Genomic DNA, 24,168 nt, shown 5'->3' with positions numbered 1-24,168 from the left:
TTGTGTGACATCCAAAAGAAGAGAAATTAGACAATTTCCCCCCATTTAATTTAGCTTTTATTTATTGTATAGAGCACAAGCAGAGTGGAGTTTTTGGACACCTATGACAATTCAATTTGGAGTCACTGTCAGTCAAGACACTTATGTCAAGTGCTATGTCAATCCTGAGGTAATGGGGTGTGATGGGATCACCCTTAGGAGGGGCCTGGAACACCCCAAACCACAAGTGCAGACACTGGGATAAGGACCCCATCTGGACACCTGTTATTCATGGGACCTCCGCCCCTGTGGCTATAAGAACTCAGAGCTCCAACCACCCAACCCTCAAGCATTGCTTGTTCAGTATCTCAAGCCCAGAAAGATGAGTTGATTCTTGAAGAAAGCGACATTGAACTTGTATCAAATTCAGCTTCTTTAATTCAGCAAGCCACAACAGTGAAAAACAAGGACATCAGAAAATGTTCGGATGGTATCTGTGTTTCTGAAAAAGGAACAGGTCAGCAGCTGATGAATAAGATCTAAGTTGCCCAGCTATTGAAACAGCAAGATGCTGAATGATTCCTCAGACTTATTTGCCATATTTTAAAGCAATTAAAGTCATGTATTGGGGGAGGGGGGGTGGTGTGTAGAAATCATAACCTTCCGTTGTTAACTAGTTAATCCCCATTCCCATTTGAGTTTATCTGTACTTCCTTGAAACTGGCAATAATAATGTTACTGTTTCCATGATGTTTCACGTTCAGTTGCTCAAAAAAGGAAATGCCATCCTCTGGACATTCCTCTAGGAATCTAACAAGCTTAGCTTCTCAAAGCCCTTTGACACTCCAAAATAATTCATCTGTAACCGTATCTTTTCAAAAGGCTCTTATGACCTAACCCTGTGACTATGGGGTTAAATAAACCTAATCTAAATAAAATAATATCCATGTTGCTTCCATTTCTAAATATCATAGAGAGTGTCAAAAGCAGGAAGAATATTAAAAATCTTGCTGACTTCCCCCAGCAACAGGGCAGTCACAGCTCACATGCTTTCCATGAGCTCTCCACATACACCATCTGCCTGGCTAACAGAAGCCCCAGATGGCTTGGGCAGTGGGTAGACAGCCTATGAGGTAAATATATATATATAGGCTCCTACCCAAGCTACAAACGAATGAATTGTGACTAGGCTATTATCCCTTTTCTCTTCGCCTGCGATTAAAATCAGGCAGGAGACCAAAGGAGAGGTCAGCTGGGAGACTTCCTGAAATTGTCCTTCTTGGAAAAAAACACACACAACTTCACTAGGAAAAGCCTTTCTACCTCATCCCTTCCTTCCTGCTTTTGAATGCAACCCTGTGGCGACTTTGTATTTGAAGCTGCAGTACCCATGCGGTGGCACAAGATGGCAGAAGAGAAGGACAGACGGAGTCTGGGTCCTTGATCACATCCTTGGGACTGCTTCTCCAGCCTTCTTGTTAGTGAGAATATTAAACACCATTATCGCCCAGGCCCTGAGAGACCGGATGCTGTTTTTTGCAGCTTAATGCACCTTGATGCTACAGCCTCTGCAACCAACTCGTGCACTGAAACCAACCTGCAAAATTTACAACATACTTTCCTGACATATGAGAATGCAAAAAAGCACTCCAAACGTCTCTTTCAAAGAAATAGACTGATAGCATCATTTTTTCTTGTCATTTGAGCTGACCCATCTTTGGCAAGTAAAATCAGAATTTTCATATATAAACCAAACTATCCCATTTCCTTATGGGCCAGTGGTTAGAAACTATTAGCTCATGAATGCTTCCTAATTGGTTAAGAATTACATTTGCACCTGGCCGATGTGGCTCAGTGGTTTTGTCGACCTACGAACCAGGAGATCACAGTTTGATTCCCAGTCAGGCACATGCCTGGATGGTGGGTTGGGTCAATGATTCTCTCCCATCATTGATGTTTCTCTCTCTCTCTCTCTCCCTCGCCTTTCCTCTCTCTGAAATCAATAAAAATATATATCAGGGGTCCTCAAACTTTTTAAACAGGGGGCCAGTTCACTGTCCCTCAGACGGTTGGAGGGCCGGACTATAGTTTAAAAAAAAAACCTATGAACAAATTCCTATGCACACTGCACATATCTTATTTTGAAGTAAAAAAACAAAACGGGAACAAATACAATATTTGTATTTGCATGTGGCCTGCGGGTCATAGTTTGAGGACCCCTGATATATATTTTTAAAGAATTACATTTGCTAAAAACTCAGGCCTTTATTTTATTATTTTGGGCTATTCGGCTTAGTTCATCCATATGGGGGAATCCTTGAAGGTAAGGATTAAAGGAGTTGAAGAATTATGAACAATGCTTGTGAATATCACAAAATATCCCACTGTTTAGAGGGCTGCAGCTTGGCCCGCTATTCTTAGAGCCAGATTGAGGCCTTTGGCCAACACTGTTTCACTGTGGATTGGTTTTAAAAATTAATTTTAAAAAGTAAGAATAAGTCTCTTCAGGCTTGGAGATCCATATGGAAACACTGATGAGAATAGGTAAAGAGTGTGGCCCTCAGTTAAAATTTTTTCTCTACCTTGTGCATCCAGAATAACCTTCTTAAAATGTCAAGGTGAGTTCAAAGAAGGGTGTTCCTTCCCAGCTTGTGATAGCTGAGCTCTAGTCATCCCTCGAGAAGGACAGAGGGTGCCATGACACTGATTTAACTTGCAGTCAGCCATGAAGCAGATGAGCCATATTAAGAAACAGACTTTACACAGGAAACCCAGAGGCCACAAGACTTGGGAAGGACAATGAACTAGAAAAGCTTTAGGGAACAAAACTCACCTTGAGGGAGTGGGGACAAGTGTGAACTTCACAATCCTCTCCATTTGAGGACCAGCAGGTTTTGTCAGCAAGAGGGGATGGGCAGAATACTTTGTGCTTGGCTTTTCTTGGTTCTTTTATGAGAAAGGCATGGCAAGTTGCTGGCAACAGGGTGTGTCATAGGTGGGCCAGCAACGTTCTCTGGGGCTCATTTTTTTCTTTTCCAATTGTGTATTTTTAATTCAGTTTCAGAAAAAGATGTCACATCTTTTTTTCTAATTTGGATTAGAAACCTGGACATTAGAGAGTTGCTTTTCTTGAAATGCAAGAAAAAGAAATAACCTTTCATAGGTTCAAAGATAATATTCTGGTTTTTCCTCTTGCATCAAAAGCTACGTATCTTCTCCCCAAAGCACCTGCTCCAAGAGCTGGGACAGGCTGATTCCCCTTTCACTGACCTATTTCTGTAAATAAATCTTTGTGTCAATCATTTCCTTTGTTAGTGGAAGGCTTCTTTAGGGGGCCATGTTGTCCTCAGCAAGAGGTTGAAGAGCAGTTGAGAAAGTTGGGGTAGCTTAGAGTTCTGGTACTTTGGGGTAACTTACATATGGCACCCTGTGAGCCCGTCACCCCAGGACTCACCCCAGTGTACTAACTCCCCCACCCGACACCAAGGTCCTAAAAGGAAGTGTTGGTAAAAGAAATTCCAAACCTAAAAGAAAGGTTTGGGGCGAGTCCCAAAGCAAAATCTCAAGGGATTGAGATAATGCTCCAGAGAACAGCAGTTTTGCAGTTGATTTTATACATTAGAATCAAAGAAAAGACATAAGAAAGGTTATATGAAATCCATTGGTGGCAGATTAAAAGTAAAACAGAGAGATACATACTTCTTTTACATTGGTGGTGTGGACAGTTAGCATTTCACATGTATAGTTTGTACCGTAAAGAGGGATATGGGTAAGAGATAATAATGAGGAATGTTGGGGTGTGTCGCCCTGTACTGTACCAGGGTCTGGAGAAGAGATCACCTTGACATTTTAAGAAGGATATTCTGGATACACAAAAGCAATGGGCCGAGCTTGTCAAGGTAGAGATTAATCTATCATATAGGCCTTAGAATGTGACTTCCCACCATAACTGGCTCAGTTAGGTTTCGAGGGTTTTTTTTTAATGATAAAAACATCCCATTGTGGCTACTTTTAGTTAACTAGAGGCCCGATGCACGAAATTCATGCAAGAGTAGGCCTTCCTTCCTCCAGCTGCCAGCACCGGCTTCCCTCGCAGCCCGCTGGTCTGGTCAGTTGCCTGGGTCTCCCTCTGCAGGGTGATCATGGGGTGATGGCCAGGCCCCGACCAATCACATTGCACCTGCCTTGGCTGGCCTGGCGCCAGTGGGTGTCATAGTGTGGTCCCGAATGGTTGTCTGGGTGGTCTTTCTGCTGTTCAGCCGTTCGGTTGGTTTACATATTACGCTTTTACTATATAGGATGAGCTTGTCAGGCTTGCCGAGGGAGCCCATTTTGTTCACAGATGACAGCATGTCTTATTCACGCACCTCGGTGTCTCCACTCTCAGCACAGTACCAGTCACCCAGTAGACACTCAGTAAATGTAAGTTGACATGTAGGGCATGATACCTGGTGCCTTTTGTAGAACAAAAATTGTCTAAAGTGTTCCTGGCATGTAATCGTGAATTTTAATGTCTTCTTTAGTGTGAGAATTAATGTTTAAGTGTGACAACAGGGGGTTAATTTGGCTGAAACAGTTCTTTTCTTTCTCTGATGTTAACTGGTAAGGTAATGGGATTCTAATCTCATCACAGCATTTTATTTCAAATGTATAAGTGTGTTTCTACATTTTGGCACATTTTAGGTAAAAATTCAGCTACAGTTTTTAAAAAGCTGAGTTGTCTGAATATTGCTAATAAGATTTAAGCATTTGTTAATATGGGGGTAAACCACTAAATTTAGATTTATGTATGATTAATTTGTTAGGTGTAGTTCCTTGCAGAATAATACATAAACTGTGATTTTGAATATGAAAGACACACACTATTTTTTTTTAAAATAACTTTTAGAAGTTAAATGCTTTTTTCTTTACTTGTTCAAAAGAGGAAGACTTCTGCATGCAGATTCTAGGAAGATTAGATCCTGCCTTCTTTATCATAAGCCACATTGGAGGAGGGGCTAGATGAAAGCCAAGCTTCTTTTGCTGAACCCCAGCTAGCGATGGAGTCTGGCTGTGTTGGGGTTGAAAAGCAGTATGGTTGAGGACAGAGGAATTGCCCAAACTCGTTACCAGAAGGAAATCTACACAAACTGATTGGCTTGTGTTTCAAAAGTATGGGCTTGAATGTACAAACAACCGTGGTCTGAGGTCCCCAGGCCACAGCGATGCCAGGGCTTACATCATGTTCTGGATAAAAACACATCGGGGTGGGGTACATTCTTTGTCTAACGTGTTGCCAATACATGAATTTTGCAAAGGACTCAGTTTATTCACATTTAAACAAAGCTACACTAACAAAACATCAAAGACACCAAAAGTCACATAACAGATGACTTGGCCAAAGGCCAACCCTAGCACTCAGAGATACTGGTCAGTTGAAACCTATCACCATGTAACTTGAGAGGAGTTTACTGGTACAATGTGGTGATCATTCCTTCACTCTTTCCTGCCTCTTGGCCTCAAAGTCCCAGAACAGGCTGTGGTGCCACCATGGGTGGTGGTCATGTCTAGATAATTCCCAGGAAAAAGCAGCTGTTGCAGCCTAAAGAAGAAAAGCCAGCCTTCCCCTGAAAGTAGCACACAGGGACCCCCTCTGTTACCAACCCCCACCCACACACACACACTGAAAACAAAACCATAATAACAACAAAGAAAAAGAGTAGGTGTGTGGTTGTGCAAGAAGCTCCTTTTTGTACTTGCCCTTCTATCTGGAATGCATGCAAAATTCATTTACAAGGTCAAACTGTACATCACAGCTAACCCTCACTACCTCCCCTTTTGTTGTTCTTCCAATTTTCTTCCTTAGGCCCATTTCTCTTCTTCCAATATTCCTTTTTGTGGGCAGTTCTGTTAGATAGGACAAGGGTCTCAAGGTCTGGGCAGTTCTAAATGTTATTTCTTGCTAAATGTTAAAATATAGCACAGTATTTTGCAGATGCAGCAGTAAACAAATAGGATGAGCTGGCAGGAACGCAAAACAAAAGTAATCAACTGCAAAGAAGAAATCAACATGCAATTGACCAGGGTGTAGGAGAGCAATACGGAGGCTCAGTTGGGGGAGGCAGAGCTTTGCTTACTAGTATGAATCCCATCTCCTTTACTTGCTGCAATAAAACTACCTTGCAACAACCACATCTTGTTCTCAGTAGAACACCCCAAGCAGAGAACCCCTTCAGTTCAGTAACAGTTCCACTGTAAATCCCTTTTCTTTCTCTTTCTCATTCCTTTCCTACTATGTGTCAGGTATTGCTCTAGGATTTGGGGAAGGATTAAATGAAACAGAGAAGACCCTTGATATTGTGGACCTTATATTCTGTGGCAGGAGATGGAGAAGAAAAAATACCCAAAATAATAAATAAGAGAATTTCAGATAATGACGAGAGAGAACTTTGAAGGGAATCACACTGGGTGATGTGATAATGTGACAGATGGGCCTGGGGGCAGGAAAGGGGGAGGCTGCTTGGAAAGGAAGTCTGCTGAGGAGTGAGAGGGAGAATTAAAATTGACCTGAGTCATAGGAAAGATTCAGGCAAAGGGAAAGCATTTCTCTTCAGAGAGAAAGGCTTTGCAGCAAGAAGCTGTGAAGCAAATGCAAGGAACTGAAGGGAAGCCGGTGCGGTTAGAGCTTGGAGAACCATGACAGGAGTGATGATAAGACATGAAGTCCAAGTTTGCAGGGGCCAGAGCACATCTGGCCTGGGAGGTAAGGTAGGGGTTTGAGTTTATTTTAAATGCACCACAATGCCAGGTCCTACCGAGCAAGGTAATGACTTATTTATCCAGAACACTGACTATCCACTGTGGAGCTCCTCTGCATTATCCACAGACTGAGCCTATGAAGATTTCATGACAGTCGAACACGCATAAAGGATTTATTATATAAGGGAGTTTGGGACACACAGGGACAGCTGACAAATGAGAGCCCTCTGCTTCACTCTAATCATGGGCCTCTTCTCTCATTTCTCTGACATAATAGAGCTGCCTCATTCCTACATTCTTATGCCACCTGTTCCTTGTTCATTTTTTATAAATTCATCATTTGCCTTTGGAGTTTCATATTTTTATCTCCAAATGATGAACATAGATGTACTTTAAAAAATCAGTTCATTTATCCATATTTCCATGTAGGTCCTTAGGAAAAAGGTCACGATGATTTGTTCCATTCTAAACCAAAAATTCCCATTCAGCAGTGATGACTCACATTGTTGTGAATCATCTAAGTACTGGGGTGACCTGCCAGCCACAGCAGGTCTCCATGGCAGCTCTAATATATTAAGTACTTTATTTTTGCCATTAGCACTATTCAATTTCCAACTGTCTTGGACACAGCCCCAAGGGTTTTCTAAATAAAATCCAACCAAAAAAAACCAGTGCCAGTTAATGAACATTTCTCAGCAAATTCCTTGTAGTTGGGATAAAAATATCCAGATTGTTCAGGTGACTTAAAATTACCCAGTTTTATAGCATGTGTTACCGCAACTCACAACGCATCTTAGTGTATCTAAAAGTCCCACAGTAATCAACTCCAATTAGAATGCCTCTCCACCCAAATTAAGTTACCAATTAAATAAGTTCTCCCAAATGAGAAGTGTAGCCAACGTAAATTAGATTAGCCCTATCATTATATAAGTCCTACTTGTATTCTCCAGTTACACTGTAGTATTCTTACCATTTTTTCTTTAAACAACAAAAAAGAATGGAGGATTCAAGTGTTTCCATTTAAGAAATTCACTTACGAATTTTCAAGCGAACAGCCCATACTTTGGAATGGTACTTTGGAATGGTACAATGGTGTGTGTGTGTGTGTGTGTGTGTGTGTGTGTGTGTGTGATACTAATCGCCACATCACAAAAAAACATCCCATTGAAAGAAAAGACAATGACAAAAAGTCTTCTCAGGATACCTCAGTGGAATGGATGCTTTTATTTTAACTAATATGTCTACACAAATACACTGTCACAAATGAGAGCTTCTTAGGCCTGATTATAATTTAAACTCTGAAAGATGAGGACTGTTAAGAGACCTTCACTGACCTGTTAACCTATGTCCCTTGATATGAGAAGGGGAGTTGTGTTCTCCTCTAGTCCCCTTGCTTAGGATTAAATGAGAGACTTCAGCTTTGGTGTGAAGCTGTTAGCTGTCCTAATCAAGGACAATATACAAGAATTGGGTTCTAGGAATGAGGGACAAAAGGGAAGAAAATCTAGAAGTGGGTAGAGATAAAAGGGCAGCACTGAGCTGCAGAAAATGTCCAAGGATGGCAGACTCTAGTTAAGATCAATGGGAGGAGGTTCTTGGTGTATAGGTAGAGAAATTAGACAAGGCAAAGATGGCCTTGGCCATCCAGAATGACAGAGTCAGGGGAGGGAGTGTCTGCATGTGGTAGACATCTGAGTTAGAAACAGCAGAAATGTAAACCAGCAATGGTTCCGTCTTGAGCCTTTCTAGCTTAGATGTGGCTCTTCTCCCACTGGACAAATAAATTGTCATGAGGCAATCCAATCATTAATGCAATAAACTCTCATGAGGTCCATAGGTTGAGGGTGGTTCTATTCTCAAACATGAGGCTGATTCTGTTCTCAAACAGGGGGGTAGACCAGTTGCTGGGAGAGGGGGAATGAAGGTGTGGAATCCAAACATTTTGAATAAGTCATCTAGTAGCTCTGATCACTTTGGACATTCCTGGGAGATACATAACAGGTCACTATAACAACACAACACACACTGATACCTGTTTGTTCCCCAAGGTCCACATGACAATGAGTTTCTACCATCTTAGTTTACAGAGATATTATTCAGTCCAGGTTACAGTCATATTTTACAAAAGAGAATTGGACTACATAGATATCTATAACATGGATGGGATTAACCAGAGGGGCCGGAAGTCAGAAGAGCTATGTTTCAGTCCTGCTCAGCTGTGCGAACCTGGAGAAGTTGTGTAACATCTCTGGGTCTCAGTTTGTTCATTTGTAATGTGTGGTGGTGAACCCACTGCCACCTCCACCCCCACCCCTGTATACCTCCTCCCTGTTCTTAAGAGCATCCCCACATGGAAACTCCCTGTGGAAATGTAAACGCAAACAGAAGGTGTGGCACTGAAACAGACTGGACAACTGCGTGAACTCTCATGTAACCATCTGTCCTCAGGAAGGGACACGTGGTCCACCGGTTCCATAAGTATCATCCAAGGCCATTTACTTGTAATTCTCAAGAAAAGTAATTTTCAGATGATAGTCCTGGAATACGTTCAAGAGGTGTCTCAGATCACTTCCAGTTTGGATGAAAAATTACCTTGGTTGGAGGTGGGGCCAAGCTGCGTTCCCTCCAAATACACTTGAGTTTTATATACTTACCACAGGGGAGAAAAGAACTAGAATTTACCCTGTGCCCTCTCTGGGCTAAGCACTTATAAGGTGTCTTACATACAGTCTCAAGGCAACTTTAAAAGGTAGGTACTACTGTCCTCATTTTACAGGTGAAGAAACTGAGACTCAGAGTGGTTATGACTTGGCCAAGTTCACACCACCAGGACATGAGAAATCTGAAAAAAAAAATGCAGGTCTTCTGACTTCACAGTCCATGTTTTCTCATGCTACCTAGAAGAAAGAGAAATGAGGGGGATGGGTTAGCCAGAAAAGTTAGGGAAAGGGATATGCAGTTAGTAAAGAGCTCACCCATTCAATAGCATTCTGCAATGCCCAATTTCCAAATAATCAGAATGTGACAGAAATCTGCAATATTAAGTCTCTAATAAACATAAGCAATCTGACTTTGATGATCCATAAGGTGCTTTCAAATTCTGCCTTAAAGTTCTCACTAACAATACTGATTATCCGTGCACGGCAGTGCAGAGAAGAAAAAGGCAGGTAACGGACGCCAGGTCACCTGCCTCCACGCTGCCAGCACTGCACAGCTTTTATTGGCTTTCATTACATCAGGTCAAGGAAACAAGCAGAATCTATCCACGTGGTCTTGCCTGTTTAGACATACATTCTGAATGCATCCATTCTCATGCCCAGTGAGAAAGAAATCAATCCAAAAGGATCTCACCTTTCACTAAGTTCTACCCTTCACATCCTTAAACAGTCATATCACTGTGCACAGTATTTGTGGCAGTCCCAACTCTATCACGACGTAGCAGAGCTGAAAACAACGGGAGAATGTAACCGGTATTTTAACGCCCCCTCATTGGGTGGGTCAGACTGCATGAGGCAGTGTGGCTGTGTGGAGGGACAGAGGTCCGGATCTGTGGCCAACTGCTGCTCCTGCCAAGGTTCTTGACTGGTCTTTTCCTCTGCTGTCCCAGTGCCTATATCCTCAGCAACGTTAAACAACGAAGTATCTGCAAGCGACTGTGTCTAAATAAAGAGCTCAGTATTTGAATCTCCAAGAAGCAGCTGATTCCAGGACAGCATTTCTTGGCCCACTAGAGCAGACTGGGGTGAAAGTTGTACCGGAGGCTGGAGAAGAGCCCGATGTGTTTCACAAGGTTGGGTTCCACCACATAGGCCCGTTCCCCCTTGGCCCTCAACAGTGAGTACAGGGCCATGTCCTTGCCAAAGCCCTGGTGGCAGTACACCTGGGACAGGTAGGTGAGGGTCCGGCGGGCCGCAGGGGCAGGGAAGAGCATGGCTGGGGTGCAACACTGCGAAGCAGGGACCACGCTGTACAGGGAAGGGCTCAGCCGCCGCAGTTCCAGGAAATAGTGCCTGCCCACCAGTTCCACCAGACCCATGCTGTACAGGGAGAAGAAGAGCAGGACGGGCCAGCTGAAGCCCGGTCGGCTGGCAAACCGCATGTATATCCAGGTTAGTATGGGCCCCAGCACCATGCCCACACCGATCCACTCCAGGATCCGCATGGGCTCTGGGTTGATGTAGTGCTGGAGCCTCTCGGGATGATAGAGCTTTAGATAAAGGGCATCTCTGAGGTGGGACTCGGAGAAGCGAGCCCGCAGGAGGTGCTCCAAGACGGGGAAGATCTGCTCTTCTGGAATGGCGTCGTCTTCCACCATCAGGACGTAGTCCGGGTTGTAGGTCTGCAGGGAGGACTCCAGGCAATAGACATAGTCCTGCTTCTCTTTCTCAAACGAGTTGGTCGAAGGGTCGTCGCCGTAATCGTCCTCGGTGCCCTCATAGCGGTTGGCCACGGGGACGTACTTGGACAGCAGCTTGGCATCCACATGGCTCACACTGCGCTCCACGTTGCACAGGAAGAGCTGGTGCCCCTCGCACTGGGGGCCGCACTGTTGAAGGAGCCGGTGGAACTGGGACACCACCTGCAAGACATAGTGGAAGCCAGGCTGCCTGTCCACGGTGACGATGGTGATGACCAGCCAGGGCCGGGGGGTGGCCTGCCAGACGATGGGCACTGAGCCATTGGCGGAGGGCAGCTCCTCAAAGTAGTGGAGGGCAGCTTCACCCTCTTTCAAGCTTTGTTGCAGGTAATCTTGGCTCATTTGGTTCAGATGCCAATGGCGAAGGTAGAAGTAAGAGTGTAGAAGCCGGTGACAGGCCAGGGGGGCCAGCAGGCCGAACGTCACCACGGTCAAGATGAAGAGCTGGACAGCTGTGCTGCCCCAGGAGAGCCGCCTCAGCCTCCGGAGGAGCATGGCCGCGGGGGAGGCGGATGTGCTCATGAGGTCAACTTCTGGTCAGGTCTGGTCCCGAGAACAAACCATCCTGGACCGTAGGCCCAATTCAGTGCAAGTCAAACCTAAAGAAAGAGGAGGAAGAGAACAGTAAAGGGACAGAACTCAGCGTGTATCAAACCAGAAATTCCAGTTCTAGGTTGTGTAGCTATTAGAAATGAGCAGGGGTGGGGAAACCTTTTTCTGCCAAAGGCCATTTGGATATTTATAACATCATCCTCAACTTAAAAATTAACCTGCTATAGGCTCACTCTCCCTCCTGGGAGCACACCCTTGCTTTTCCCTTCTCCTCTTCTTCCCCAACAAACACACATTTTCTCAACTCTAAGGTACCCCGTGAGACTTGCAGCCAGGGGAACAGTGGGCAGTCGCAGCTCATCCTGGGCTAAACCCCCAGAACCTATCCCCAAGGCCCCTTTTCTCTGACTCCTCCAATGAGCTGACAGCAGCCCCACCTAGGCTCACTTCTTTCCCATAAAGCTTCTAGAAAGCCAAAGCACCCCGCCCAGACTCTCCTGTTGCCTGCATCCTAGGCCCTTCCTTGTTTCACTGTCCCAGCTTTAGTAAATGTGCCCTCACAATCACCTGGATTCATGCTGTGAAATCTTTCCTGCACAAATTAAAAAGAAAAAAATTAGCCTGCTGTATTTGGTCAAACATTTAATTAACTCACTCCTAATGCCTTGGCAGGGCCAGACCAAATGATTTCATGGGCCTTATACAGCCTGTGGGCCGGACATTCACCAGCTCTGCACTAGAGACTTAAGTATTTTCTCCAGTGCACTACCTTTGGTTGTATCTGTCAATAACCTCTTGGATTCTTCTGTTATTTCTGTGAGTAATGAAACCTTGGTACTCCAACCGAGTCTCTACATCTACATGTTTTTTGCTACTCCTCACCTGAGGATATTTTTCCATTGGTTTTTAGGAAGAGTGGAAGAGAAAGGGAAAGACAGAAACATCAATGTCAGAGAAACACATCAATTGATTGCTTCTGACCAGGTCCAGGGCCTGAGGAGCCTGCAACCAAGGTACGTGCCCTTGACAGGAATCGAACCCGGGACCCTTTGGTCCGCAGGCTGACGCTCTATCCACTGAGCCAAACCAGCTGCAAGCATGTCAAACTCAAAGGCTAACATGGGCCAAATAAACAAGGTTTAAGTTTCTGTGGGCCAAAAAAAAAAACACAAGAGCTTCAATTTTCATAGAAACGTAGGTTTATTTCAATAGAGACATGCTGAATACAAAGGGCTGAAATAAACGAGTAATCGTTAATATAAAAGAATAGAACATTTTAATAAAAGTTAATATTTTTTCTTGAACATTAACTTACCAGTACTAGACACTGAATAACTGCACAAATTAATAAGCGTAACGCAAATAAACCTATTTTTCTTGTTCTCCGAAAGTGAAATATTTTCTGTTGCACACACCAAACTAGTCAGTCCAAGACTAATGATGTGGCAATTGGCTGCTAAAATATTCACTGCTAGTATTAGTGGAGAGAAATGGTGCACCTGTGCATAAGGCGCGTAAGGGAAATAATGCAACACGATTATAATAATCAGTCATTAGTGAGCCTTGTAGTTCGTTATTAATAACTAGAGGCCCAGTGTAAGAAATTCATGCACTGGAAGGATCACTAGTGGCTGCCGGCTGCCGGCCAGGTACTCCCTCCCTTTCCCCAGCTGCCTGCAAGCACCAGGGCCTTCCTCCCTTCCCCCCTCTGGCCTTCCCCCCGCTGGCCTGCCCCCTGGTCGAACTCCGGAAGAACTCCAGTCGAGGGGACAATTTGCATATTATGCTTTTATTATATAGGATTGTGTATAACAGGATATTGTAAAAATTAAGTTATGAAATTTTTATTAAAACGTTTCTTACATACCATTATATTGGCTGGACCACAAAAATATTCGTTGTGGGCCACATGTGGCCCATGGGCCGTGAGTTTGACATGCTTGGACTAGGGCAGTGGTCGGCAAACCGCGGCTTTTGAGCCACATGCGGCTCTTTGGCCCCTTGAGTGTGGCTCTTCCACAAAAAACCACGTGCGGGCGTGCAAGTACAGTGCGATTGAAACTTCGTGGCCCATGCGCAGAAGTCGGTTTTTGGCCTGGGCGAGTCTATTTTGAAGAAGTGGCGTTAGAAGAAGTGGGGTGTGGACATATAGAGAGGATGAATGAAAGGAGATAGACAAAACAAGTATACAAGACGAGTGTGGATGGGAGAATTGGAAGGGGTCGACCTCAGCGAACGTACCTCAATCAGATTGAGGACGTTTTTAGCAAAGGCCAGCTCAGGAGTACCCTAATTAAGTTAATAACAATGTACCTACCTATATAGTTTAAGTTTAAAAAATTTGGCTCTCAAAAGAAATTTCAATCGTTGTACTGTTGATATTTGGCTCTGTTGACTAATGAGTTTGTTGACCACTGGGCTAGGGCATACAGATGCTTAGTTAGGTTTACAAGGTGCCAGTAAATTACCAGGTATGCAAATTTATTATGTTAATTAGGAGTGACACAGACATGGGTTCTTAAAACAGATGCAAAAAAGCAAGGCGTGACACACACAAAAATAAGTTTCAACCTAAATGCATTGTAAATACTTGTTGATGTAATTTCTGAAAACTGTATTTTCTACACATCCCAAACCCCCCCAAAGTGACTACAGTTCCCTGAAATGTCTTTGTTAACATCTTCCATTCTTATTTCCCTAATCTTATGCAACTATACTTAAAAGTGAATATTAACTTAATCCTGATTGCTCTCCCATTTTATTTTCTTTTTACTTTTATTTTAATCCTCACCCGAGGATATGGTGTATTGGGGTTTTTTTTGAGTTGATTTTAGAGGTGGGGGCGGGGAGAGTAAAACATCAGTCGGTCACCTCCTATATGAGCTCCAAACCCGCAACCTAGGCATGTGTCCTGACTGGGAATCAAACCCACAACCTTTTGGTGTACAGGATGGCACTCCAACCAACTGAGCTACCTGGCCATGGCTCCCATTTTACTTTTTACTACCATGGGAACCAGTGAGAGAAAGGATTTCCCCTGTACAAGAGAACTCTAGAGCCCCAGACTTTAGGCAATAAGGAAATGTCTGAGGTTGGCAGAGATGGAAATGGAAGAGACAGATGCCCCTAGCCAGTTCCATAAAGAAAGGTAGAGTGACATGATGACTCAGAATACAGGTCAGGTATGTGTTGGCCTGGATCCCAACTTGGCCACTCACTTAGTGGGAAGTCACTTCACTCTCCACACCTTGAATTCCTAACCTCAAAAATGGAGATAATAATGCCTATCGCATAGGGTTTCTGTGAAGATTAAATGTGTTTCAGAGCATGGACAACAGTGTGGTGATTGCGGGGAGAGGAGGTAGAGGTAGAGGTAGAGGGTATAGAATTCCAAACATCTCTACAGTGCAGCAGGTCCTCAAATGACGTTGTCTACTTCTAATATTGATGAGATGCTATAGGACCCTAACTCTTATTTATATCAATTAGAGTCTATGGTAAAATTGGTTTCATTATACATTATTTCCCTTAAAGTTGAAAAAAGCCATTAGTGATGTTAAGTGAGGACTTACTATGTGATGACATAGTAAATTCAAGGAAGCAGACAGACAAGTCTCATTTCAGCAGCAGAAGCAGATGATCCTGGGAAAGCTCAGAGGTGAGACAGACTATCTCAGTGCTGGATCTGAATAGCACTAAAGAGGGAGATAAGCAGGGAGAGATCCGAATAGGACACAACCCCAGCTTGCTGGTTTGTGACTTCTAGAGTACTGCGGACTGGTTGCTCCTCTCCGGGATCTGCTGCGGTAAAAGGAGTTAATAATCACGGTTGCACATCTCCATGGCCTCGCCGGCTCCACATCACTGCTAGTGCAAAACAGGGACTGAAATGGGGTTGAGCTCACAATCCTGCTAGCCAAGGTGGCCTTGGGAACAGAGTCATCCAGGTGGCTTCCGGCCTGTTCTCCCTACCCAAGAGAGCTGTACCCACTTAGAAGGAACAAAATACAGCCAACAGAGAAGGCCTGCAGCTTGGAAAGTGCAAGACACATATTAAGTGCTAAGATGACAATGTGATCATAATGACAAAGCCCAACTCTGTGTTTGGTATAAAACTGCTATCCATCCTCCTTCATCACACTTTTCTAGTGACGGTTTTTGGTAATGCAACAATGTGATACTCCTTAGTCCAGGGGTGGGATTTTTTCAGGAGTGTGTGTGGTCACATATAAATGCGCATGCATACAATTGATTTGAAAATATTAATCTGATCATGTCAATCTCTTGCTTAAAACCCTTCTTTAGCTTCCCTTTGATCTCTTAATAAAATCCAAACTTCTTATCATGGTCCACAAGGCCCTTTATGATCTGGACCCTGCCTTTCTCCTTCATCTTGTTGTACTGCCTCCCTTTCTCAGTATGTTCAAGACTGGAAGTTGGCAATATCTTTCGGTAAAGTGCTAGACAGTAAGTGATATTTTAGACTTTGTGAGTCACACACTGTGTCTGTTGCATATTCTTCGTAGACTTTTGTTGTTGTTAATCCTCACCCAAGGATATTTTTCCCATTGATCTTTAGAGAGAGTGGCGGAAGGGAGTGAGAGAGAGGGGTAGAGGGAAACATCCATGTGAGAGAGATACACTGATCGGTTGCCTCCCACATGTGCCCCGACAGGAAGAAGGGAACTAGGTGGCTTAGGGACTAGGGTGAGATAAAACATTTTATTAAATACCTATTTACACCTTTGGGTTTAAAGGTACTTATAGAAAATAAATTTTCAGCTTTAAGATATTTGACATAAATATCCAATTCTAGCAGTTTTATGTATAATAGGAGCTTATTAGATTCCTTGCTAACCCTTGGTTCAGCCAGCCTCCCCCAGCAAAACATAAGCTTATCTGTCTTGATCACCAGGGAGAGCCAGCACCTAGCACTACTGGAGGGTAAAGTCCACAATATTTATTGAATGAACAAACTGATTAGATACGACTGGAGAGACCCTGAAAGCACCAAGTTCTCCCAGGCCCTTGGCTTCCTGAATGAATTGTCTAGGGACAAGCGTGTCAAACTCAAAGGCTAACACAGGCCAAATACATAAGGTTTAAGTTTATGTGGGCCGCAAAAAAACAAAGCTTCAATTTTCATAGAAACATAGGTTTATTTTGATAGAGACATGCTGAATACAAAGGGCTGAAATAAATGAGTAATCGTTAACATAAAATAATAGAACATTTTAATAAAAGTTAATATTTTTTTCTTGAACATTAACTTACCAGACACTGAATAACTGCACAAATTAATAAGCGTAACACAAATAAACCTATTTTTCTTGTTCTCTGAAAGCCAAATACTTCCTGTTGTGCACACCAAACAAGTCAGTACAAGACTAATGATGTGGCAATCAGCTGCTAAAATATTGGCTGCTTGTATTAGTGGAGAGAAATGGTGCGCCTGCGCATAATGAATGAATGCAACACCATTATAGTAATTAGTCATTAGCGAATGTTGTAGTTAGTTATTAATAATTATGTATAGCAGGATATTGTAAAAATTAAGTTACGAAATTTTTATTAAAACGTTTCTTACATACCGTTATATTGGATGGGCCACAAAAATATTAGTTGTGGGCCGCATGTGGCCCATGGGCCGCGAGTTTGACATGCTTGGTCTAGGATAGCAGTTGCCAAGTGGTGGTCCGCGGACCACTGGTGGTCCGTGAGGTTTGAAAGGTTGGTGACCGCTAGTCTAGGATCTTGCTAAGGGGCCTGGTGTGCTTGCAGGGCTGGCTCCAGAATTTCTGTATGAAAGAGACTTGTGTGTTCCAGGTAGCAGAGGGGAGGGAGAGGACTTGCTTAAAGCTGTGTTTATAAAGCAAGCATGAAGATGTTCCTTAGATTTCATTATTTATTGGGATGGAAACTAAAGAACCTAGTGCTGATATAAAGAGGACCTTTAATACCAGGCAATTTCCCTACTGTGAGCAATGAAATCATTAACATCTCAGAAACCTCATTTTAAAAATCTGGTGTGAGAAGGCTGTTCTACTGATGCTTAGTGAAGGAGAGGGATTCTGTACAGAGAACACATGGTCCCTGCTGACACTGATCAGCTCTTGCCAGGGTGATGAACAGCCTCAGATTTTTTTATCCTCACCCGAGGATGTTTTTTATTGACTTGAAGGAGGGGAGATGGGGGGGGGGAGAGAAAAACATTGATGTGAGAGAGAAACATCAATTAGTAGCCTCCTGCACACTTGCCCACTGGGGATACAACCTGAAACCTAGGTATGTGCTGACCAGGAATCGAACCCAAAACCTTCTGGTGTACAGGACAATGCTCCAACCAAATGAGTCACCTCGCCAAGGCAATAGCCCCAGATCTGCATAGCTTACAGTAACAGCATGCATTTCTTGGTCGCTGGTCTGTGGACAGCTATAGCTCAGCTTGGGTTCAGCTTTAGACTGCGGGTCAGCATCCGGTCACTGCACATACATCCCTTTCCCGTCAGGTTGCAGAACGGCCACCTGGGCACCCTCTTTTGCTGGATGGCAACTATGCAAGAATCAAAATATGCAGATACATTTACAGCCTCGCTTAAGTGTGCCATAGGTCAAGTCCACTCACCATGCACTGGCCAAAGCAGTGAGCCAGAGAAATGTACTCCTCCACAGAGCAGAGGAAGGGAAAGCAGCAGACCGGTTTCTGAGCCCTCAGGAACAAAGATAGGATCTCGAAATCTGCTCAGAGAGTCTGGGACATTTCTAGAATGCTCATAAGGCATCTGGCTCCCTATCGTGATAGACTGTATAGGTCAGAACAGGCTACAACAATGAGCCCAAAGTCCCAGGGGTTTATAAAATCTGAGGTTTAATTCTTGCTCACATTACTTGTCCGTTATGGGTCGACTGTCTCTGCTCCATGTCATCTACACTCCAGGACCCAGGCAGACAGAAGTGCCTCTTCTTCCCTGAACATGGCTGGTTTTGTGGCAGAGGGGAAAGGGACAGATAGGGAGTCACAAGCTGGCTCTCACAGCTACAGCTCAAAATCACTCACATCATGCCCACCTACATTCACTGACCAGGGCAAGGCACATAATAACTCTGAAGTACAACAGGGCAGAGTTATGTCATCTTCCACAAGAAAGGGGGTTCTAAAAAACACATGGCCAAGCCTGAAGTCATTGATTAGGGAAATGTATGTCTCTCCAGGGAGGGGCAGAAAATGTCTTGAGGAATAACGCAATCTAGCACACCCACCTTTAGCCACGGGAGCTGGGGTCAGATCCTCCATTCAATGATCAGATGTCTGGTTTGCCTAACATCCAGCTACATGAAGTCACGTAGGCATTGAGGACCATGTTCTTATTAGCTTTTAAAACCTCTTCTTAAAGGATTTAACCAATTGCTGCACAGTGGCATGCGGTGACCAATACCACCTAACTTTTACTTCACTTTACTGACCCGGTTTTAAGATAACTGGCATTAGCAGAACAGACCTGAAAGCATAGAATTTTCCATTGGCAGCTTGAGGGAAGGAGTTCTCCACTCCCAGCCCAGTCATAGGGGTGGGACAGACGAAGAGCTGTGTCCACAGTATCACTCTGATTGGCTTCTCTAGAATTCCATGGTCTCCATGATGATGCCGGCTCAGGCCCATACTCCAACAGTGTTGTCTACTGATTGGCATAGGAGAGGTGGCCTGGAAACAACCCTACCTTCACAGCCCCGATTCTAAGGCACAAGGATTACTGAAATCCTCGTCTATCCCTTGCTAGTGCACTTTGAACCACAAACAGTTCCTAAACTGGATTGTGCCTGCTACCATGTCTAGGACGGAGCTGTCAGGGAAGGCAATGAAGGACAAAGACACCAAGAAATGACCATGACATAGGGCTAGGATGAGTAAATGGAGCGACAGCGGCAATCACAGTTTAGTGCATCTTCTGAAAACTAAGCTGAAGGGTCACAGGAGTAGGGGAGGCAGAACACCAGGCTGAGCTGCATCAGGAAATAGTGACCCTGTGACACACATTTCCCAAGTCAGCCTCCTCCACACACCGCACCACCACCTGGTCCAAAAGACCAGTACGTTCCGACTTCTCACGCCTGTCCAGTCACTTCCCACGTCCTAGCCATTCCTCTTCTCTCCTCCCCTTGCCTTTCTTCACTTCCATTCCCCGGTTACTCCTCACAGCCTCCATCCAGGCCAGCTGACTGCAACAGGCTCCCAAAGGGCTTCTGACTTCCAGAGTGAGCTGTTTTGGTCCCAGTGAGACAGGACAGAAAGAAGTTAAGGGGAAATCCCAACACGTGGAATGAGGATGTAGGAGCAGAGCTGACATCCTCTCACCAGATCCCCCACTTCCACGCATAATCAAAGGGAAAGTTTATCCAAGAACCCCCTGAGGTGGTCTCAGAAGTTAAGGACAACAAGGCCCCCTCCCAACCAGAGGCAGAGTCAGAATTTGGCACAGCAACGCTTAGCAACAACCGCTCGGGCCCTGGAAACACATAAAGTCACAAGAAAAGAGAGACCACGTGCGAAACTCCCACGTGCGAAACTCACCCGCGAGGTGGCCCATGTCCATTTGGATGTGTACTTTTGCTTCTTTCACAGCCTCACCCCCGCCCTGGCCTCTTTCTTTTTCTCTGCCTGGATAAAACTTGCTTTGTTCTCACTTCAACCAGTCTTGACATTTTTCCTGTGCAAATCAAGAACCTGGAGGTCACCTGACAGGAGTCCCCGACACACAGGCCCGGGGCCAGCCCCTGGCACTGAGGCGATCTGGTAACAGCAACACTTGCTAATCAGGTGAATTTGTGTAAAGAGATCATTCGATCTCTCCAAGGCTGTTTTGCTTCTCTGCAAAATGGAAAACAAAAGCTACCTCATTTATGGAGGTTGTGGAGATGAAATGAGACAACAGTTATGAAAGGCCTTTGTCAGACACGAGACACTGTGCAAATGATGGGAATGTTTTACATTATCAGCATCCGACACTCGGCAGCACAGGTCTGAACGTGGCACTCTCTTTCTGTAGAACTGGTTCAAGGAGTCCCCGGTGACTGCAGAATGAAGTCCAAATTCTTCACAATCCAGTTCCCACTATCTTTCCAGACCCACTTCTTCTCCCAGAGGCTACATCAACCATCAGGAGTCAGCTCAAATACACTCTTCCAAAAGCCAACCCTGATCTCTGCCGGCCAGAAATAACCTTTCTTCTTCTCAAATGCTGGGGCACTTTACTTGAACTTTCCCCCAAAGACATTCCTTTGTCACTTTCTACTTTAGACTGTACCTATTTATAGCTACCGCTTATTAAGCTTCCAACTACATATCCAAGTATTGTACTAGACTCGCATTATTTCTTCTGACCAAAATAACACTCTCAAATAGTAATGGAACTAATCCCATTTAAATGGGGATTGGGGGTGGGGGGGGGGGAAGCTACCAACTTGCAAGCAGGAAATTCAAACACAGGACAAATTTCATAGCCCATGTTTTTCCCATGGTGCCTGCTGCCTCCATGGCTTTATTCATGGCCCTTGACTTATGCCCCAAGGAATGTATAAAGCCCTTGTTAGTGGATTCAGTCTGATTTATCTTTGGTATCCCTCACAGACCCAGCACAGTACTCGACACACAGCAGAGGCTCAGTACCTGACCATGGTCAAGTGGTTGACCTCTATGTGCCCCAATTCTTCAGCTATGAAATTGATCACATGAGCACAGATCAACTCATTTCTAACATTAGCAATGATAGAAGTCTTTCAGAATGTGGGCAGTAACATTAATATGTAAAAAAAAAAATTATATATATACATGAATCAGTTCCATCTAATCAATCACCAAATTAACGAATGGGATAAAAGATACCAGACAAAGTGGTATCTAAAATACATAGAAATAAATTTAAGACATATGCAGAAATATGCAACATATTGTAAGAAGAGCATTTAAAAAGTCTTAATAAATGGAGAAAAAGAACATTTTCCCAGCTGCGGAGACTCACTAATGGAAGAGGAGATAGAGGTCTTTTTCTCCAAAATTCATCTCTATATTTAACATAAGGTCAATTCAATTTACTTCAAGAGGAAGTGGCCCGGTTCAACAAATGGGCCCTTTCATATAAGTTGGTCCAACCTTTGGAGGGAAAGTTGGAACGGTATCTATAAAAATGTTATATGGACATACCCTTTGACACAGAAATCCTACTGTCGGAATCTACCCTGCAGAAATGCAAACACATGCTACCAAAGATGGACAGGGAATGTTCGGGGCAGTTTTGTTTGTCACAGGAAGAGAGAGAGAGAGAGGAAGAAGGCAGATGTTCAGGATAATTACACCAGAGGATGATATGGGACATCAAAAAGAAAAGAGAAAAGTTTACATATACTGACAAAAGAGTCTTAGCTAGGTCTGAATGTTATGGACTGAATGTTTATGTCCCTCAAAATTCATATTTTAAAACCCTGATTCCCAGTGTGATGGTACTGGGAGACAGGGTCTTTGGGAGGTAATTAGGTCCTGTCCCTGGAGCTCTCCTGATGGGATCAGGGCTTTTGCAAGAGAGATAGGTGAGAGCTTGTTCCTTTCTCTGCTCTGCCAGTGAGGACACAAGGGGAAGGCGGCCTTCAATAAACCGGGAACCGGAACCCAACTAAACTGGCCCCTGATCTCCGACTTCCAGCCTCCAGAATGGGGAGAAATGTTTCTGTTTAAGCTACCCAATCGATGGTAATTTGTTCCAGCAACTGAGCAGATTTAAAAAGTCTCTAAGGGAAAAATGCAAACTATGTCAATGCAAATTGTAGAAAAATGTTCACAGTCTGATCATTTTTTTGTAATGGGGAGTATAATTTATTAGTAGTGGTGGAAGAGATGAAAGCATGGGGGATGGAGGTTTCCTGTTCTGCTTTCTATATTTATGCAAAAAGCATACATTACTTTTATAATCCTTTGTTGAATTTAACAAATACCCATTCAACAAATACTGGGTCCGGTGTGTCAGGCACTGGGAGGGTGAATGTGACCCTACTCTCAGGACCCTTGTAATCAAAAACCAAGTAGAAATATGACCATACTTTTGTTTGTTTTGGTGGAGCAGGAAGAGGTTGGTTCCCTTAAGCAAAGTATTCTAAAGATCATCTGGAGTTAGTACTAACAGAACTGCTAGGAAATGCTACTTTGGTGCCACATATACTAAAATTGGAAGGATATATTGAAAATTAACATGGTCCCTGTGCAATGATGACATCAAGCTAATGAAGTACTCCATCATTTTATTATTGTGATGGTGGTGACATTTGACAAAACTCATCAAAATATACATTTAAATTGTGCATTTTCTTGCACGTAAACTGTACCTTAAAAAAGCTGATTTTTTTTAAACCCAGGAAAATGATGATAGTGGGTAATAAGAAAGAATCTGCCAAACCAGACATTAAACCTATTATAAATCTTCAGTAATTAAAATTTGGTGCACTGACACCAAAATATACTGAAATAAATGCAAAAATCCACAGATACAAATATGTCATAATTTACTCTATCATAATTGTAGCAATTTAAATCAGGGGTAAAAAAAAAATAGGCTTAATAGCTTTGCAGCAACTGGCTAACCATGAGCTCTCCATTTTACAGCTCAACCTAGAATAAATTCCACATTTAAATTTCTAAATGAAAGCTTTAAAGTACCTGGAGAAACTCCAGGAGAATATTTATATAAACTTGTGTTAGGAAAGGCTCTTTTCAGCAAGGCCCTCAAGCAGAAACGATAAAGAAAAAGAAAAATAGATTTGACTAAATAAAAAGTTAAACTTATACATGGTCAAAGATGAAAAACTGACAAAAAACATTAGGGAAACTGGGAAAGACGGTGTAACATAAATGACAGAATTACTACTTTAACGTGTAATATATAAAGAGTGCTTAAAAATCAGGAACAGAAAGTCAACTGAAAGGGGGGCAACAGAATTAAGTCAATTCACCCACACAAATGCAAAAGGTCAAAACACACAGCAAGAGGCGTTGATTGCCCCTGGGTAAATCAACGAACACATTGGTAACGGTGGTAATTTCCCCTGGGTAATCAGACATGCAAATTAAAACTATCTTTTTTTTTGGTCCATGTTATTGGTTTAACTGTGTGCATGCAGGGAAAATTTAACATATCCAGAAAAAATCTCAACAATCTAAAAGATGGAGTTTAAGTTATCTTTATTTTCTCCTTTACATTTTTATTTCCTGCATGTTTTGTAATGAACTTTTCCTTTAAAAACATTCCAGTAATTTTAATAACGTTAAGTGTTAGACTCGTCTCTTCTCACCTCCTCAAGGACCTGGTAGAGTGCACTCTAGACAAGCACCCCTAAAAGGCTCTTCTCCCTTCCAAGGGGCTCATTCTCGGGGGGAAATTCGCGCAGGTCCGCACCGTGAGATCCCGGAGCCGCCCCCGGACCCGAGTGGACCACCAGGG

The 24,168-nt window shown here is 43.5% G+C and overlaps 2 protein-coding genes across 4 annotated transcripts in view; one reads left to right on the top strand and one right to left on the bottom strand.

Annotated features, from left to right (window-relative positions):
* The window catches only part of RNF20 (ring finger protein 20, E3 ubiquitin protein ligase), an 83,679-nt gene that overhangs the window by 16,382 nt on the left and 43,129 nt on the right, over nt 1-24,168 (top strand). The window contains exon 1 of one of the 2 annotated variants that reach the window (XM_014534447.1): nt 12,594-12,699. The exons of the other annotated variant lie outside the window; for it this stretch is intronic. The gene's annotated coding sequence lies outside the window, so the exon portion shown is untranslated. Of the gene's footprint in view, nt 1-12,593; nt 12,700-24,168 lie in introns of those variants that run through there. 2 annotated transcript variants of the gene reach the window in all.
* TMEM246 (transmembrane protein 246) overlaps nt 7,910-24,168 on the bottom strand; it is a 17,538-nt gene continuing 1,279 nt past the window's right edge. The window contains exons 2-3 of one of the 2 annotated variants that reach the window (XR_313198.2): nt 10,069-11,733; nt 7,910-9,614 (exon numbers count right to left, since the gene is read on the bottom strand). Coding sequence is in view for 1 of the 2 variants with exons in the window: in XM_005859811.2 (XP_005859873.1) it covers nt 10,445-11,656 (1,212 nt within the window). In the remaining variant the exon portion in view is untranslated. Of the gene's footprint in view, nt 11,734-24,168 lie in introns of both variants that reach the window. The other variant, XM_005859811.2, reaches the window with a different exon arrangement.

This window comes from Myotis brandtii, unplaced genomic scaffold, assembly GCF_000412655.1.
Source record: "Myotis brandtii unplaced genomic scaffold, ASM41265v1 scaffold13, whole genome shotgun sequence".
Lineage (NCBI taxonomy): Eukaryota > Metazoa > Chordata > Mammalia > Chiroptera > Vespertilionidae > Myotis > Myotis brandtii.
The sequence above is the reverse complement of the archived record's forward strand: the minus strand, read 5'-3'. Positions and strand labels throughout refer to the sequence as shown.